Source organism: Filobasidium floriforme (genome assembly GCF_021052385.1).
Source record: "Filobasidium floriforme strain CBS 6241 chromosome Unknown HD553scaffold_15, whole genome shotgun sequence".
Lineage (NCBI taxonomy): Eukaryota > Fungi > Basidiomycota > Tremellomycetes > Filobasidiales > Filobasidiaceae > Filobasidium > Filobasidium floriforme.
Genome location: NW_025763636.1, coordinates 563,675 through 580,258, shown reverse-complemented (window position 1 = coordinate 580,258; position 16,584 = coordinate 563,675). Strand labels below are relative to the sequence as shown.

General features: G+C 53.8%; 4 protein-coding genes across 4 annotated transcripts; 2 read left to right on the top strand and 2 right to left on the bottom strand.

Annotated features, from left to right (window-relative positions):
• The first annotated feature begins 120 nt into the window (after positions 1 to 120).
• HD553DRAFT_351038 (uncharacterized protein) lies at positions 121 to 1,944 on the top strand. The gene is made up of 4 exons (XM_046183582.1): positions 121 to 934; positions 1,001 to 1,109; positions 1,177 to 1,333; positions 1,466 to 1,944. The coding sequence occupies exons 1-4, from the start codon at positions 300 to 302 to the stop codon at positions 1,759 to 1,761; spliced, it is 1,197 nt and encodes a 398-aa protein (XP_046035489.1). The 5' UTR covers positions 121 to 299; the 3' UTR covers positions 1,762 to 1,944.
• A 2,613-nt stretch (positions 1,945 to 4,557) lies between these two features.
• On the bottom strand, positions 4,558 to 7,697 carry HD553DRAFT_313997 (uncharacterized protein). The gene is made up of 3 exons (XM_046180300.1): positions 6,791 to 7,697; positions 6,279 to 6,717; positions 4,558 to 6,191 (listed from the first exon to the last, which is right to left on the bottom strand). Exons 1-3 carry the CDS (start codon positions 7,465 to 7,467, stop codon positions 4,680 to 4,682), a joined length of 2,628 nt encoding a protein of 875 aa, XP_046035488.1. The 5' UTR covers positions 7,468 to 7,697; the 3' UTR covers positions 4,558 to 4,679.
• A 485-nt stretch (positions 7,698 to 8,182) lies between these two features.
• HD553DRAFT_343457 (uncharacterized protein) lies at positions 8,183 to 9,103 on the top strand (the record flags this gene model as incomplete). Its single annotated transcript, XM_046182879.1, has 1 exon — positions 8,183 to 9,103. The coding sequence occupies one exon, from the start codon at positions 8,183 to 8,185 to the stop codon at positions 9,101 to 9,103; it is 921 nt and encodes a 306-aa protein (XP_046035487.1).
• A 994-nt stretch (positions 9,104 to 10,097) lies between these two features.
• On the bottom strand, positions 10,098 to 11,000 carry HD553DRAFT_274005 (kinase-like domain-containing protein; the record flags this gene model as incomplete). The annotated part of the gene is made up of 3 exons (XM_046177845.1): positions 10,098 to 10,396; positions 10,456 to 10,707; positions 10,769 to 11,000. Coding segments are annotated over 3 exons (783 nt in total), but the record flags the coding sequence as incomplete, so codon positions are not given.
• Between the last annotated feature and the right edge of the window lie 5,584 nt (positions 11,001 to 16,584).

The window sequence follows — 16,584 nt, the reverse complement described above, 5'->3', positions numbered from 1 at the left end:
AGGTTTTGTCTCGTCTCCAGCGAGTTTTCCGTCGCGAACGCATCCTTACGTCAATTCTCTGACACATGACAAGTCAGCTCGACGCGTATTCGCGAACACACCCTTAATTACGCGTCGCATGCTACGCCTACAACCAGATATCCAGACGACTACCTCTCGCACAGCCACATCATGTACCTAGTCCGCTAGTCCATCGTCGTCGTCATCTATCTCTCTCTCTCAGCGTATGATCACCTCGGATATCACTGCTTCGTGCGCAACATCTCATTCAAAACCTCAATATTAGTGATTCAGCGACAATGGAACGGCTTCCTATCTCTCGAGCTCGGTATCTGCAGCCCGCACGTCCCGAAAGCCTCGACGTCGCCTTCCTCACCATTTCGCAATACAAACACGAGCAAGAGCATGCAGACACCCTGTTCTTGCTTTGGGAATGGTGCGGTCAGGTCTACATAGCCGAAGGAACATCTTACAGGTTCCTAATCATCTTGGCAGACCGCGCCACCACCATCGAGGTGATGGCCGATATCACCTCGACCGTGATCGAGAAGGTCCGATGGTTCATGCGCAAGCATCACGAAGTCGGCGCTCGCAGAATCGCCAGCAACGAGTTCGAATCGCTGTTGGCCCAGTCTCACCGTTCCATCCGGGTGGGATGCAAACCTCCTCCCCTCGACGCACTGCCCTCAAAGGATCGCCGGATTGCACCGCCTCAATCACCCAGCCTCAACCTCAAACGTCGAGAAGCAGACCTGCCGTCCGGCCTGCGAGCTCGTGAACCTCGGAAGACCAGGGCAACCTCCCCTTCCCCCGCTTGCAACTCGGTCTCCGCGCTGTGGAAGCCGTCGTACGAAGAGAAGGACATGATGACGCTCAGAAGCGGTCCGCTGAGCAATTTCATTGTGGATGCTGCGTGTTCCGCTATACAAACGGAGTGAGATATTTCCATATCGGCATACTGCAATAACATCACGGGCTGAAAGATCCGTTTCATATACAGTGCCGACACCACCATCGGCAGCCAGGTCCAGGTCTGGTGTGCCCCACTCTTCTTTACAATGCAGGGCATACTCGATTCCAACAGCCTAGGCCCGCAGTTCAAGATGCCGGTCAGTCTTGGTTCATGCTTCTTTGCTTTGGCCTTGGCCTCTCCATTAACAACTTGATATGTTATAGGTCGCTGGACTGTACGAACTCGTCTCCACCAAAGCGATGTGGTTCCTGCCAGTAGTTCAGGACGGAGGCCCCGACAACGCGGTCATAGGTCACTATTGGCTGATCGTGCGAATCGCTAGGAGACCGTCCGACTGGCTGATATTCGACAGCGCCCAAGGTGAGTTGGGAGTTGGGATTGCGATGGCTATCGCTCGCCCGCTTTATCCCTCACCCCTGCGCTCATGGATTGCGATCGCTCGCCCGCTATACCCCTTAGCTCTGCGCTGATGCAATTTATCGCATTAATTAGGCTGTGGCAAACACGTCGAATTCCTCGCAAATCTGCGCCGACGCATGATCGCTCTTGGCTTCCCGACGGCCATGCTGCCTACCGGATACATCAACATGGTCACTCCGCAGCAGACAGACGCCGTTTCCTGCGGGGTGTTCGTCCTTCAAACGATTCGCTCATTGATAAAAGCGATACCGTTGATGTCATCGGTAGAGGCGATCGAGCATATACAAGGTTGGGGCCCCGGCTGTGGTACCTCTTCTCTCTCAGACGCCCGGCAGCAGCTCGTCGAACTCATACTGGGGGGGGACTAGAGGCCGCGTATTCGGATCCTTTCAGTTGTATCGATTCCTCATCTTATGTTCCTCACAATGCGACACGCTTTAGCAGGGCCGAAATCGACCTAAATCGCACGCGCTATCAGTAAATTTACCGCTTACAGCTATGGTGTGTCAATGTGATGATCAATTATTGACGCAATGTTGGTTCTCGGCGACGATATCAAAGTCCATCATACCGTTATCTTGCATATCTTGACCTAAGTCACAACAAAACCGCTGCTATAGTGCCGAAACGCCCCAAATAGCCCGCTACCGGTCCCGCCTCTACATACTCTAGCCTCCCCGTCGCACCCTCCCGTGACACCCCTCGTAGGTGGAAGAGGAGAAAGCCGAGGAGACAGAAGAGGCGGAGGAGGAAAAGAGGGACATCATCAAGCCAACCCAGCACAACAAAGATATTACCGCCGGGCCGGAAACTCACATCACAAACCTCGATGGCCTTGTCACACAGGAAAATCCCGTGCCAACTGACCTCAGAACAGGTACAACTCTCTCATCCAGACTGCCAAATGGATTCGACGTGAGCAACAAAACGATGAGTCGCCAGTTACAAGAAGCTCAAGCCAAAGTTGATTGCTTGCAAGTGGAAAGAAGTACGCTAGCATTGCTTACACCGCACTTGGATAAGACAGAGGAGGAATATCTGCAGTTGCTCAAGCAACTCCACTAAAAGCTCAATGATCTCTCCAGTCACATCCCATCTCCCTCTCAAGCCGATGCCGCTCTGTCATGGGAGGGCTAGCCGCGTGAACGAGAGACGTGTTTATGCACCGAGGAGTACTTCACTGTGAATGAGAGTATGTAAGAGTGGCTAACCGTCAGGAAAGTGACCTATTCTCTTGTAAAGACAGTCGAATATCGAAGAGATGTAATATGGGCGCTTGAATTCCACAAGGTACTCAAGCGTCTCATAACATGTACGCTATGTTATAAAAGGTGTTATAGCGGCGCGCGCGTACGCGGGGACGACTCGTAGCAACTCCGCCGGAGTTGTTCAAGGAGCATATCATATACTACTACTTTCTCATCTTTTGTAGTAGTTGTAGTTTCTCATCTGCTATTGCATCTATATACCCTAGCCTACGGTCTACACTACTCCCAGATATGTCCTCACAGGTGTACTTCGAGCCGGTCTTCCCCGGAGCCTTCTCGACGCCTAACAAAAGGCTAAATACTTGCACCGAAGCGTACGGAAACGGACTCAAATTCCCCCTTCTGCGCTTCTACCCAGCCGCTGTGGAGACATGGATTGATTGGCCCCGACGGTTGACTACTTCCTACATCCGCGGTTCGCTCTTTGACTACCTCGCCTTCGCCTTCGCCGCTGTTGGTCACGCCGGATTACTGAGCGGCAGCCGACGGAGGATACAGAAGGTTTCATCTATCGATGGGAAGCGGGAGGCACGTGTATAGGTCAAGGCATACAGGCAGAGGAGAAGCGGTAGACGCACGGCGCGGAGTATATACCTCTTCCGGTATTTTACTCGGTCGCACTGGCGTGAGCGTACGCTAGACACGTATATAGACCCCCACCCCCGTCAGGACGATTCCCTTCTTTTCCATTGCAGACTGACCGTGGTAGAATAATCAGCAAGCAATCAAGAAGGATCTTATTTCACAGCTTTACGTTTTCGCCTCTCGACGCCGTACCTTTATCGTACGACATTTTCGGTTATCGCGTTCGTGTTTCACATTCAGATGGAGGCTCTCTATCGATTCTGATGTAGCCAAACGACCATCGCTGTCGGTCTACCGGCGACATCCCAAGATAGAACTCGCATCGAGCAGGATTTTCCATCATGGAGTTGGTGATCTGGAAGTCATCGCTGGCGGTTAATCCCCATCGGACTTTGTCCTGAGATAATAATTTCGCCGCTTTCTTGCCCACTGAGGGAGGGTATTATAGGCATCCGCGGTACGCATGCCGTACACACGCGGGATGTAGGTTTTCACCTCCTACGGAGGTCCGTTCGGAGACCCTCTTGGAGACCCTCTCGGAGACCTATTAGGGGATGTGTTTGTAGATGTCTAACTAGCACCTTGTAGTAGTTAGACATCCGTTATTACAGTCATTACCCTACCCATACCTTCTAGTCCCGTGTGTTACTACTATTCAGGCTTGCCAGCAAGCCTTATAGAGGGCGACTGTTTTGTATCAGTCGTACCATCTCTTCAGTGAGGACTTTTGGTCTCGAGATTGCTGTTCGCGAAGTGATTCTCGATGTCTTCGTTTCCTGCGGCTAGCTTGACTCTGCGGGGTACTGGAGGCTAATGATCTTTTGCAACTGCCAGTAGATTTCTCAGGGGTTTGGGAAGGGTTCTCATACTCTTCCCCTGAACTATCCTCTTCTTCGCTGACCTGTGTAACTCTGCCGACCTTTGAAGGGCGAGTACCCGGCTTCTTCACAGTCTCGCGAGTCGCGCCTCTTCCCCTTCGATACTTATCCCATAGTTCGAACAGGTGCCAAGGTTCGCGGCACTTCTCATAAGGGGCACATTCGTCGCCCTGAAGCCAGCAAATCAATCTTCCGAAATCGGACGAAATTGGAAAGAGACCGTGACTTACTAGCGAAGACAACCATTCCTCCCAGACAGCAGGCTCCGCGACCGCCTGACCTGTCTTCCAATCAAAGTGCCAGCCACTCTTCCCGTTCTTGCCCGCAATGACACGGCGAAAATAGACGTATGATAGCCAGTTGGTCGCAGGCGCAACCCTATGAGACAACCTGCGCACTTGGTCCTCCGGGACTCTAACCAAACAAGATTCAATTTCTCTGGGAGTCTAAGCTCCACAATTTATACAATTCACAACAATATCGACGGCGCCGCGAGTGTCACATAGGCGAAAGAAGCTAGTACACGGATAGTAAAATTGACGTCTAAAGATCGCGCTACACATTCAACGAAATGTGATACAAGGCGGTACCATCCTGAACCTGGTAGACTCGCCCGTTGTCCTGGACCTGCGGTTTCTCGACACTCTGTATGTATTCAACGGGGTGTTGCCGCCCGAACAGACTGTCCAGCACGATCCCAAGGAATCGGTAGGGAGTCTCTTCCTCCTTAATGACCAGCGTCATTTCTCCTTCTCCCCGATATATTTTTGCAGTGCCGTCTATACGTTTGCTATACGACGACATCCGATAACGGACGGCTTTCGGGTCCGCTATGAAATTCCAGTCGGGCAGGCTCTCCGGATCGCTACCCAACGACCGGATCTGAGCCTTATACGCCTTCATCAATGACGTATGACAGCCTAAGTCCGACAGCTCGGCGAGACCAACCACCATCTTTTCCTTCCAACCTCTCTCGGTTGTCGGCATCCGCGGTGCAGCATCGATGTCGACAAATGCCTCGTGATCCATCAGAAACCGGAAGGCCAAGGGTGAGTTCGCGCTCGGGCTGGTACCGCGTACTACCAGGTCGGTTTCGCCGATAGGCTCAAACGTCCAGCCGATGTCACCCGCGAGGTGCGGGTGACTGTGCGAGACGATATGCACTTGAATCCGGTACAAATACCGACGCAGGTCATAGGCAATGCGCGCGCTTTCGGTGTGAGAAGAGAGTGGGACAACAGGATCTCCGACTTCGTCGGGCAGTGCGGCCTCCACTCCTTGGGTATCGAGACAGATGTGGGCGTAGAGGTACTTGACAAGTCGCCTGACATCGAGCGTGATGCATTCATCGAGGTTGAACGGTCCTCTGATCGTGGACAGACCAGCACGAATTCGCTGAGGATGGATAGGGGGGTCCCGCGACGTGCAGATCCCCTGTGCCAACCCGTCGATCAACCCATGGATTCCGTCTGCGGCGATGTCACCCGTTTTCCCGATCAGATACTGCCTCACATCCTCGTCGCTCAGGTCGGGCTGCTTTCCCAAGTTCCACTCGCGGCGAATATCGTCGACACTCTTTGCAACATATGCGGTATCAAGATCGCGATCCCCATCTGAAACTTGGCCCGTAACAGGCTTGACGACAGGATGGGAGACAAGCTTCTCGTGTACAGCGCCGCGTGGAGTGTGTTCGGGTGTCTGACTAATGTCCGACGTGCCACGGTTGGCGTACTCTTCGGCCTCGCTGAGGTCAGCCAAGCTACTACCCAAGGAGGTAAGCGATGACGACCCATCAGGACTTTCCGTTCGGTATCGGTCAGCGCAACTGTCCGCCGAGCTGGTCAGACTCGACGGACTGGGACTGGATGCACGATTCACATCCGCAGTCAAGGTTTGATGGGTAGCCGCGACAGGTACCTTTCTCGTCGCGGCTAACCAGCTTCTAAGAGCTTCGATTTCGTCTTGCGAAGTACCCAGACCGATTGTCCTGCTGACGACCCCGGTCGTTCTGCAGAGATCCTCAAGCCAGAGCTGTGCGGCATGGTCGATAGCATGGGCGGAGAGGATCTTTCAAAAAAGGAGTGTGATCACGGAAATCAGCGTTCAAAGGATCAAAGGTGAGCACGGAATACGAGAAGATGATCGTATTCGTACCTGGGGGTATTGATCCGATTGACCGGCCCGCTGGTCGTGACGAATATCGACCGGCCCGCCAGTAGTGCGTAGAAATATCGAATACCCACCCCGAGCGTCTTCCACCTCGTAACCGACCTTGCCCTTCTGGGCGGTATTCGCTTCCCGCTGCTCGTGAGCCGCGCGAGAAGGAAAGTCGAGCTCCTCTTTGGAGCCCGGCGTTTCGACCGGGAGCAAGGTCCAACGGGCAGTCTTCGATGATGACTTGCTCGCTGCCGCTCCGGCGACGAATAGGGTTTCGAGACTGTCCTGCGCGCAGTCGTCGACGCCCTCTCCCTGTATGATGCGGCTGAGTAGACGCTGCGCCGCGAGCACGGTCAACCCTGAGGCGAGTGCGTATCGCTTGAAGCATGCGGTGTAGAGGGACTCGGATACATCGCGGAGGGTGGCCGCTACCTTCCTGGACAATTGGGAGAACAAGCCGAGTCGAGTCAGTCGATGGGAGTTGAACGGCAAGCGAATGCCTGACTCACGAATCGGTGTTATCTGGTCGTCTTCTTATGACTGTGTCGATATAGAGGTGTAGCTGCTGTGGCGCGACAGTTGACATTGATGTCAGATTAGGAGGACGGTCTTGGAACTTCGCCCATCGAACCAAAGCCTTGAACGTCTCAAGAGAGTAACGATCCCCTGAACTTTCCGCTCGAATGGGGAAGGTTCCAGTCGCTGCCAATTGATTGGCTGTGGCGACCAACTCGGACCCGAGGACCGCAGCAAACACCTCCAAAGCTGCCAAAGTCTCGAAATCTGGTGCCACCGGTGCCAAAACCAAAACCTCCTTGGACATGTGGTTACGGGCGGCTGCGAGCAGGTCTAGGACCTTGTTGAAGAGGGTAACGATGGCTGTCTCGCGTTCCGTAAAGGCATTTGTTGGAGTCGAAGTCGAGGATTCGATCGCCTGGATCGAAGGCGTCGAGGATTGGATTCCCTTGATCAAGGCGATCCAATTTTCGACCTGGCTCATACGCTCGTCGAACGCCATCGTCTCAAGCTGGCCGCTGAAGTCGACGTCGGAAGGGGTCGACGACAATAACGAAGTGACTACTCGCATAGCCCTTGCTCTATGTGCCGTTTTTGGGTTGCCGAGTCTCTCCATGATGACACCAAGCGGATTTCCTTTAGTTTGAGATCGGAGGGACCGGCCTGACATGGTTGGTTGGCCTGTGTCGACGATACAACGGTATAATGAGCTTGGTATGCCACCGCGCAACCGCAATGACCGACGACGTGCTTACTTCTTGAAGGGGTTTGGAGGGGGTTGATTAGTGTTTGCGGAACGCACGAAGAGGTTATCAGTCCTGTGAAGCTTGTATCCCAGATGTCAGGGGAGGTAAACAACGGTGGGTATCGAGGGATATGCCGATGACGGTTTTATGTGACCCAGTTGAAGTGACGGGAGCGAAAATAGGGAGGCGGAAGCAAACTGCCCGACTGTGTTTCGAGAAGCTTAGTTCGACAAGCTGAGGGCGACCTTGAACACGAAAGCTTGAATACGCTGTACGCTGCCCGTATACTGCCCGGTCACCACTGCGAGATATAGAGTACTCTACAAGTTACGAGCCTTAGCTACATCTGACATCTATCAGAAGTTGCACGACAAATACACAACAGGTATGAGCCATGTTTGACACCAAGGAAGCGTATAAGCTCACACGAGCTCGCTTCCCGTGCTGCTAACAGCTAGTCTACGTCATAAAGATCGTAGCTCCTCCCACTTGTCAGGTGGCGGCAATTATCTGTCCCATGCATACACCTGGTATGTCTAGACGTCGCTCCTGAGTTCCTGATCTGTTGTTCACGCGGCTTCAACGACCTGGCGGGAGACCAGCTTGCTGCGGCCCGTAGGCGATCAGGGTCAGGGCGCGATGAATCCAATGAACGATCAATGGAATGGCCTGGCAGGTCGACCGCCAGGTCCTTCTGAAGGACGAGGTGGTTGGATGGCCGCCGAACAACCCAACGGGTTCGGGTTTTTTCCACAAAATGCCTTTCCACCCGCCCAGCCGTTCTACCCTGCGCCGCAACCCCACTATCAAATGCCGTATACAGGCTATCATCTGCCGCAACCCCACCTTCAGACGCCGTATTCAGGCCATTGCCCGCCACAGCCACCAATGCTGTATCCAGGCTATCATCTGCCGCAACCCCACCTTCAGACGCCGTATTCAGGCCATTGCCCGCCACAGCCACCAATGCTGTATCCAGGCTATCATCTGCCGCAACCCCACCTTCAGATGCTGTATCCGAGCTATGGTCAACCACAACCTCAGCCTCAGCCTCAGCCTCAGCACTACCCTCCGTCGCAACCGCTAGCACAACCTCAGCCTCAGCCTCAGCACTACCCTCCGTCGCAACCGCTAGCACAACCTCAGCCTCAGCCTCAGCACTATCATCCATCGCAACCGCAACCACAGCCTCAGCCTCAGCACTACCCTCCGTCGCAACCGCTAGCAGAACCTCAGCCTCAGCTTCAGCACTACCCTCCGTCGCAACCGCTAGCACAACCTCAGCCTCAGCCTCAGCACTACCCTCCATCGCACTGTCAGATGCCGCATCCCCTCGACAAGCTTAAGGACGCATATGAACGGCTCGATCACACTGAGCTCGTACGGGTCTTGATGGACTCCCCAAATCACCTGCTTTTGCTGCGGTTTCTGGAGGATGTTTTCCGCGATGCCACTGCCACTGCCACTACTTTGTCCTTTGCTCAACAGCATGAACTGTTCTTTGTGTGGGTGGTGATCCATAAGAATCTGGCAAGTCACTTCCCTGGTCTCCCTACTTAATTCATTCCCCCTAACTGTATGGGTGATTCCTTTGATTAAACTAGGACGGGAGCAAGGAGGAGGAGACCAGTCTAGCCTATCTCCAGGGACTGGTGCAGGCGGTTCCGGGAGTAGGAGGCTTAGCTTCGAACGCTATTACCTTGGGGAAATTCAGTGCTTGACATGTAATACATCGATATACCATCTACCTCCACTACGCCGCGCTGCACTCTGGGGCGGAGACCGAGACTGGTGTCAGCGGATCTATGAAATGGTACAGTAGTCGCCTTTCGTGTCTGTCTTGTCCTCGGGTAAGTGGCCTTGGTCATAACGTGGTCGCTCAGCGCTCTGATGTTTGATTATAGATGGCAATGCTGACGTTTGTGGTCCTGAGTGTGATGAGCTCTGTCGGATCGTGCCATCGTGCTCCCGTATATTGTCGTTTGGTTTGACATGTTCGCGCGAAGCGGGACTGGGTCTCGTGGTGGAATCGGTTTCGGCACTGCCCCGTCGCCCGTCACTTTCCCGCAGGCGCTCCAGGCGCTCCTTAGCTCGGGTAGGATAATGGACTTGCAGAATTGGAGTGACGGCGGGGAGATTCGATGACGTGCTGTGGTGGCCATTCGTCAACTTGTTCAGAGCTCTTTGACGTTCCGCCTCGATTAAGTCGGCGGGTCGAGCTTGCCCGGGGTCCGTGTCGTCGCTTCGAACAGAAAACGACGAACCGGGATTCGAGCGCAGGTCCGGCCGAGAAGGAGATGCATAAGCGTATTCCGAAAGGCCAGGTCGTCGCTTGTCGACTTTCCAGTCTCGAAAACTATCATCGACGGGGGATGATGCATCGCGGAGATGGGAAAATGCAGTGGGAGGCCCGGCATCGAATCTCAGCTGCTGCAGCCTAACAGCATCCCCAGAAATGCGGCGAAGGAATGGTATACTGTCATGATTACGCAAGCGCTGTGTGATCAAGTTGCGCTCCGGTCAGTGATACTACCCTTCGTATTCTCAAATGGTTTCAGCTTACCGGATCAAGACCGATCTCGTTTCGTATCCAGTCGTGGTCGAAGAGTGTCTCCGCGGTAGGTCTTTCCGAAGGATTCTTCTTGAAGCACAGGCCGAGGAAACTTTTGAGCTCTTCAGAATAGTACGAAGGGATGGGCCATTCCTCTTCCACGATCTTGAAGAGTACGGCCATATTGGAATCCAATTCGGACCAAGGAGGCTTGCCTTCGAGTAATTCGACTATGGTGCATCCTAGGGACCATATGTCAGATGCTGTAGATGCGCCTTGAAGGGATATGATTTCCGGTGCGACTGAAGTGAAGCAGAATTAGTGCCTCGCACGTTGACGGTAATCGGGACAAGCCGCTTACCCCAGTTGGGAGTGCCGACAACGTTATCATCCTTTTGATTCTCCACTGCACGGAGATTCAGCGAGACACCAAAATCCGTCAAGCGGACGTCCGCCTTCTTGGTGATGAGAATGTTGGCAGCTTTCAAGTCGCAATGCACTACGTCTTCGCCGTGAAGGTAATGCAAACCTTCTAGCATCTTGGCGGCATAGCAAGCGACGAGGTGCTCGCTGAATTTTCCGAAAGAGCGCGAAGCGTTCGCCAAGGACCCTCCTTCCACGTATCTACGAGATTCAGTTCGTGAGCGTCCAGATCTCTGATTAATCGGAACCACCTCGCACATACTCGAGGATGATGTCCAGGTATTTGTCATCTCGGGTCATACCCAAGTAACGGACGATGCTAGGATGCTTGAGTCGCTTCAAAACCTCGACTTCTTTCATAATCTGTTCAATGTCCTCGTCCAGGTTTTCCAAGGTAATCCGTTTGACAGCCACAAATTGTCCATTGGCTAGGTTGAGTGCCCGGTAGACGATACCGAACTGACCTTTCCCTATGCAATTTCCCAGTTGCTAGAATGAAACGCCACAATCAATGTCTGCATTATCGACAGGTCAGCCATAAAGAGAGGCCTTACGTATGTTTGCACCCGTCCTTCAATATCCTTCACAACCACAAGCGGTTTGAAAGAGTCCCGACCGGCGGGACTCTGACTGGTAGCGGATGTGAAAGACGTTCGCCGACTGGATGGCATCCAGGGGCTGTCTGAAAAGCTCGGTGACATTGCGCGACGGGGAGTGGCTGGAGGAGAGTATGGTTGGCCCTGAGAACCACTCGCCTTTCTAGTGATACTGGGATGCCTGTGGCCTGGCAGATCTCCTTGCCGAGGAGGAGTCCTTAGGTTTGGAGCTTGAGTTGTATGTCGACGAGGTATGTATTGGGGACGTCCGGGTTTGATCTCGCTGTTTCGTCTAGAGGGAGGCCGGTCGATGCCATCCATGCTAGAGATACTGCTCGCAATAGTCACGCCGCGCTGGACTCTGGGGCGGAACCGTGCAGCGGAGACCGAGACTGGTGTCATCGGATCTTCGAAAGGAGTTTGACGATCACTCTGGCCGTTTGCGATATCCACGTGGCCATAGATTGCGTTTTTGATTTGCCTCTTGGTTTCGCCATCGTGAGAAGCGAAACTTATCGACCGTGTTGCCCTCTCGGGTGGATCGCTCAACGCCATACTGGTACGGTCCGTAGTTCCACTGATCAGGCTTGGCGTCGGGTCACGACTATGAAACCGAAAGGGTACCGATGACTCGGTCAGCGAAGCGCTTTTCCCCTCCTCGTCGCTAGCCGGTATAGATGATTTGAGTATCGGTTTTGAAGGCGATGCAGGTCGGGCATCGGAATGCCTATTCGAAAAGTAGCCCTCAATTGCGTCCGAGGTTGCTAACGCTGGAGTAAAGCCGCCCTCTCCCGGAGTCATGGACAATACAGTATCCAACTTAGAGTGCATAGGATTCGAGGCGTAGTAGTTGCCCGCCGGCATACGAATAGCCATTCTTTGCGATTCAGATATGCGTCTGAGCGACTGACGATCGCTTGAGCCGGATAGACGTTTAGAAGGGGTTTCTTCATGAACCTTAACAATTGCCACCGGTTCTGGACGGTGCCTTGTTCCCTGTCCCGTTTCCGAATGATGAGCGGTGTCCCGTCGAACAGGCGAAGGCGAACGACTCCGTATATCGTCAGTATCATCACCGGAGCCACCTTGCTTTGCTCGCGGTCCTGCGAATCTAGCTAGTGCTACGACCAGAGTAGCAGCCGTGTAGACCTGTATGCCGTCCATGATAACAATGTCTTCCAGGTTGATGTTCTCGTCGAGTAACAGGTGTAGCGCTCGGCAAGCTGCTACAACAGCGTCTAATCGAAGCTTGGCCGTTCGAATGCCATCGGTCGTAGATCTATCCGTCAGGCTGCAAAGTGAAAGCGTCTGGGTCAATGACGCCTGCGCTATGTGCCCAACGAAAATATCGCTCACAATAGTAGCAGGGAGCCGTCCCCTATAGCTTGTCTGAATGTATCCCGCTCCTTCTCCCTCGTCCGAGAGCTGACCTTGAACCCTTCCTTGCCCCTAAGCATCCAATCGATACCCCAAGACCTTTCCATACGTTCCAAGGGCCTCAGCTTTTCAATCAAGTCCTTCCTATAACCGTGTGCGGGATTTGACGGGATTTGACTCGTGCTGTTACGCCCGTTGTGTGATTCACGCCGGCTTGATCGGATCTCCGGCAAGACCGTCTTGGTGAGGTATGTCACCGCAAGTCTGAGAACAAAATGATCACCCTCTTGTCCGTTCGTGGCTTCATTCTGGGTCCTCGGAGCTGCAGGACGGTCGTGAGAGGGGTTCGGTGAATGGACCCGCGAAGCGGTCGCCGAGGTCGTCCGGCTCGAAGTGACAGCGTGCGAGGTCACTTCCGGGGCAGCATCCTTCTCCTTCCTTGGCCTAAATCCGGAAGGTCTCTCTGTGATCGCCCTGACCGTGGCCTGTCCGTTCCGATCGTTCTGAACCACTCGATTATCAGACTTGGCTGTCTCCTTCCCCCTCGCAATGACCGTATCCTTTCCCGACGTCGGACCTTTCACAGTGGCTTGCGAGCGTTTCATATCGGATGCCATATATTTCGCTCCTCCAACGGGATCACTGGTCACACGAGCTTTGACAGTGTCTTTCGACTTTGAGATCTCTGCGGTCGCAGAGCGTTTCGACGTCTCCGTCCCGGCAGCTGATCCTGTGCTCGACAAGCTGGCCCGAGCCTTGGTGGAACTCAGGAAGAGCGAGAGGGAATGCTTCTTTTTGCGAGTGGTCGTCGGTACTACCGGCAAGCTGGGCGGCTTGACCTCGTTCTCCTCGGTCGAAGTGGGAGAAACCACTCGCTCGTCCAGCCCACCCTGCTGCCCAGGAAACCTGACTGTCCCATGCGACGCAGCCGGGACCGACGTGGACGATGGAGGAGGCATCGACTGTGCCGCTCTTGACCTCGAAGCGATCGTCCCCTGCATCAACCGACTCCCTGTGGTAGGCACGGGATTGACTCTGCTCATCGTCACGTCTTGTTGTCGCTCGGCACCATTGACCGTCCCGGACAAATCCGACCTCCTCCTGCTCGTCCCCATGTTCAACTTGTCCCTCATCCGTCCATTCGTCGTCCCCTTGGCATCGGCCGCCCCGCTCCGGACGGTCCCATTTCCCGAAGAAAATATCGAAGACGTGGCCACCGAGGGGGACCTGGGGTTGTCTGAACGTTTGGTTGTAAACAGCGATCGGAGTGTCTTGCCGGAGAAGTGGTTGGCATGCGGCTGACGAGGAGAGGTCGGGGTGGGATGTGACTCGTCTGATCCCCGTAGCTTCTCCATAGTCACACTAGGGGTATGGTGAAAGAAGGAAGACGGCATCGAGTTGGATGGTCGACGATTGTCTTAGGCGAGTATCTTGATTGGTATGGTATAACTGTTGCACAAGACTGTGCAAGAATTGGTGTATTATGGTTATGTTCAGCAGAAGACATGTTACATACTATGGCATCCCTTACACTCGCCCCGTGTACTCACAAGAACCTCGATCTGCATCGCCCGCCTTTATATCCTCTCGACTTTCGCCACTAAACCCAATCCCAACGATTCCTCTCTCGTCTGACTCGGCACGCCTTTTCCTACTCGTCTTCTTCCTGGTTGACGTTCTCTTCCAGGGCACAGGTCGAATGGATGATCTACGATTTACCCTCCGAACCCCGCCGGCGCCTAGAACACGTTGACCGAGCCCTTGAAGGTACGGTTGCCGGCTACCTCTTTGAGAGATGTCCTCGACCTCGACCTGCAAGTCTGGCTCGATGCTATGCAGGCACGGCGAGGTTGAACGCGATGTCGTTGCTGTGTCGATCGTCGATCAAGAGGAAGAGAGAGTCAGGCGCAAGAGAGGTTGAGCGTGCAGGCGAGAATCAGGTAACCGGAAAGAGGGAGGATCCGGCAGGGTCTTGCTGAAGACTGTCGGCGGAGAAGGATTGGATTCTAAGGAAGGGCAAAGCGAGGATGGGACACCCCGGACGAGAGAGGCCAGGTGACTCGACCGGACCTGCAGAGGATCCGCTTGATGATCTTTGATGACCAGCTATCACCCGATGTGTATGTGTGTTGCCTGTGCTCTTCTCCTGTGAATCGAGAGAAGAGGCTGAGGTCATCAGCTCGATGCCCCCGTCGACTACGAGGCTACAAGTATGATATCGCTCGGAGACGAACTTACTTCGATGGGATCGAACCTAGCACGCCAGTTGCAGCTTCCGTCCTGTCGACACAGCCTCGGCAAAGCCGGTCCGTTGTCGTCGAGAGACTTGGCAGCCTCGAGTGATTGGCCGAGGGTACGAGAAGAGGACGATCGTCTTGTCGACAAGAAAGGTAAGGATGGTGGATTGTTGTGGATCCAGGTTGCGTCGAGTAAACAAAACGAAAGGGACTTTGGGACACAGAGCCGAGGTGTTGTGTCAGGTGATGTAGAAGAAGTTGAAAGCGAGCGTGAGGGAGAGAGAAGCAGAGAGTCGTATCTTGCTATATCTTGTCGAGTTTGTATTTCCTTTGTTCCAGAATTCAATTTGTCGATCCCTTTTCCTCTTCTTCCTTTTAGACGTTCAAGCTTTGCAAGCTGAGCTCTTGCCTCCTGCTGTGCATTCGCTCCGATGGTCGGTGTCAAACCGGATGGATCGAGGCCAGACTGATCAGGTCATCCGTCCGTCTTCCCGGACTCGATCAACGACGTCAGTGATGGATCGCTTGCGTCGTGCATACGACCCACCGACATCTCGAGATCACTCCTTGATTCCCCTCGGTTGCTTTCGCTGCGATTGGCTGCTCGACGAATCAGGTCATCCAGCCCATCAGTGAGATCAAGGGACCCAAAGGACCTCGGCGAGTTGTTGTGGAGAACATTTGATCGCTTCCCCTGCTCCCCTTCACCTCGGTAGCGAAATCGAACACGTTTCGTGATCTTTGATCCGATCAGAAAGATGGACCGTTGATGTCATTTGTTGTTGACATGTTCGCTGCCGTGACAAAATGGCAGGGCGAGTCGGTTCGACTCAGCGGCCGATATGCTGGTCCAGACCGAGTTCTTTCATCCATCTTGCCGGCCAAGTACTGTCTAGTTATCTGCTGTGATCGAGGTTCGATCTGATGAGCTGATGAGAGGATTGATGGCCGAGAGACTGTTACGATCCACCCCTCGCTGTCCCTTCAAGACCGCGTGCGCTGCCCGGATCGGTCTTTACCTCGGTCTTCATCTTCCTAGCTTGCATGCCGAGTCCATTTAACAGAGTTTCAGACCCGAGTCGCGTTCGATCAGCGTTTCGGTATACGATCATCCCCTGGCCCATGTACAATAGTAGTATAAACAGGGCCACAGGTACAAGTTGTAGGATCACTCAACCTCGACCTCCTCCTGTTTCTTCGCGTCGGTCCGGACAAGACCGAATGCAAGCCGAACCATCCCGGGAGCGAATGACGTCGATCTGGACTTTTCGTTTCAGGGTGACGACCTCGGCTGTGCGTGTCGAAGCTGCGATCACGGACCGGGTATCGAAATGACCGGCAGCGCAGTAGCTGGCCTTGTAGTTCTACGTACTGTCTGTTGGTGACGTCAACTTCGTGGAATCGTAACGCCGGCAATGGGTATGAAAAGCGGATAAAAATCGCAGCTCACGCACGAGCGATCTTCAAGCCCACGATGCAGGTGTTTCACCTTCGCTGGCTTCACTAGTTCTTGAAGGTGATGGTATCCGTGATACACTGTACTGCTCAAGACTAAAGTATGAAAGTTTTCATCAACAGAACGAAGGAATCGATGACCCTCAATGACCCTCAAGGATCTGCTTACATGCGTCAAGCTCGAAGCCGTGTCAGACGCGCCTAATGTGTCCAGCTCAGGCGCGCCCAAGGCGAGGAAGGACAAGAAGAAACGGCTGATTTAGAATCAATGTAGCTGGACGTCGAGTTATCTAAAAAGAATACACGCAGGGTATTCCGATAGGTGTACAGGTCAACCTCCCCCTGTTACGTCAGAACAGGCTCAACGCCAGAATACCAAGTTGAAACGCATCGTCGAAGAGC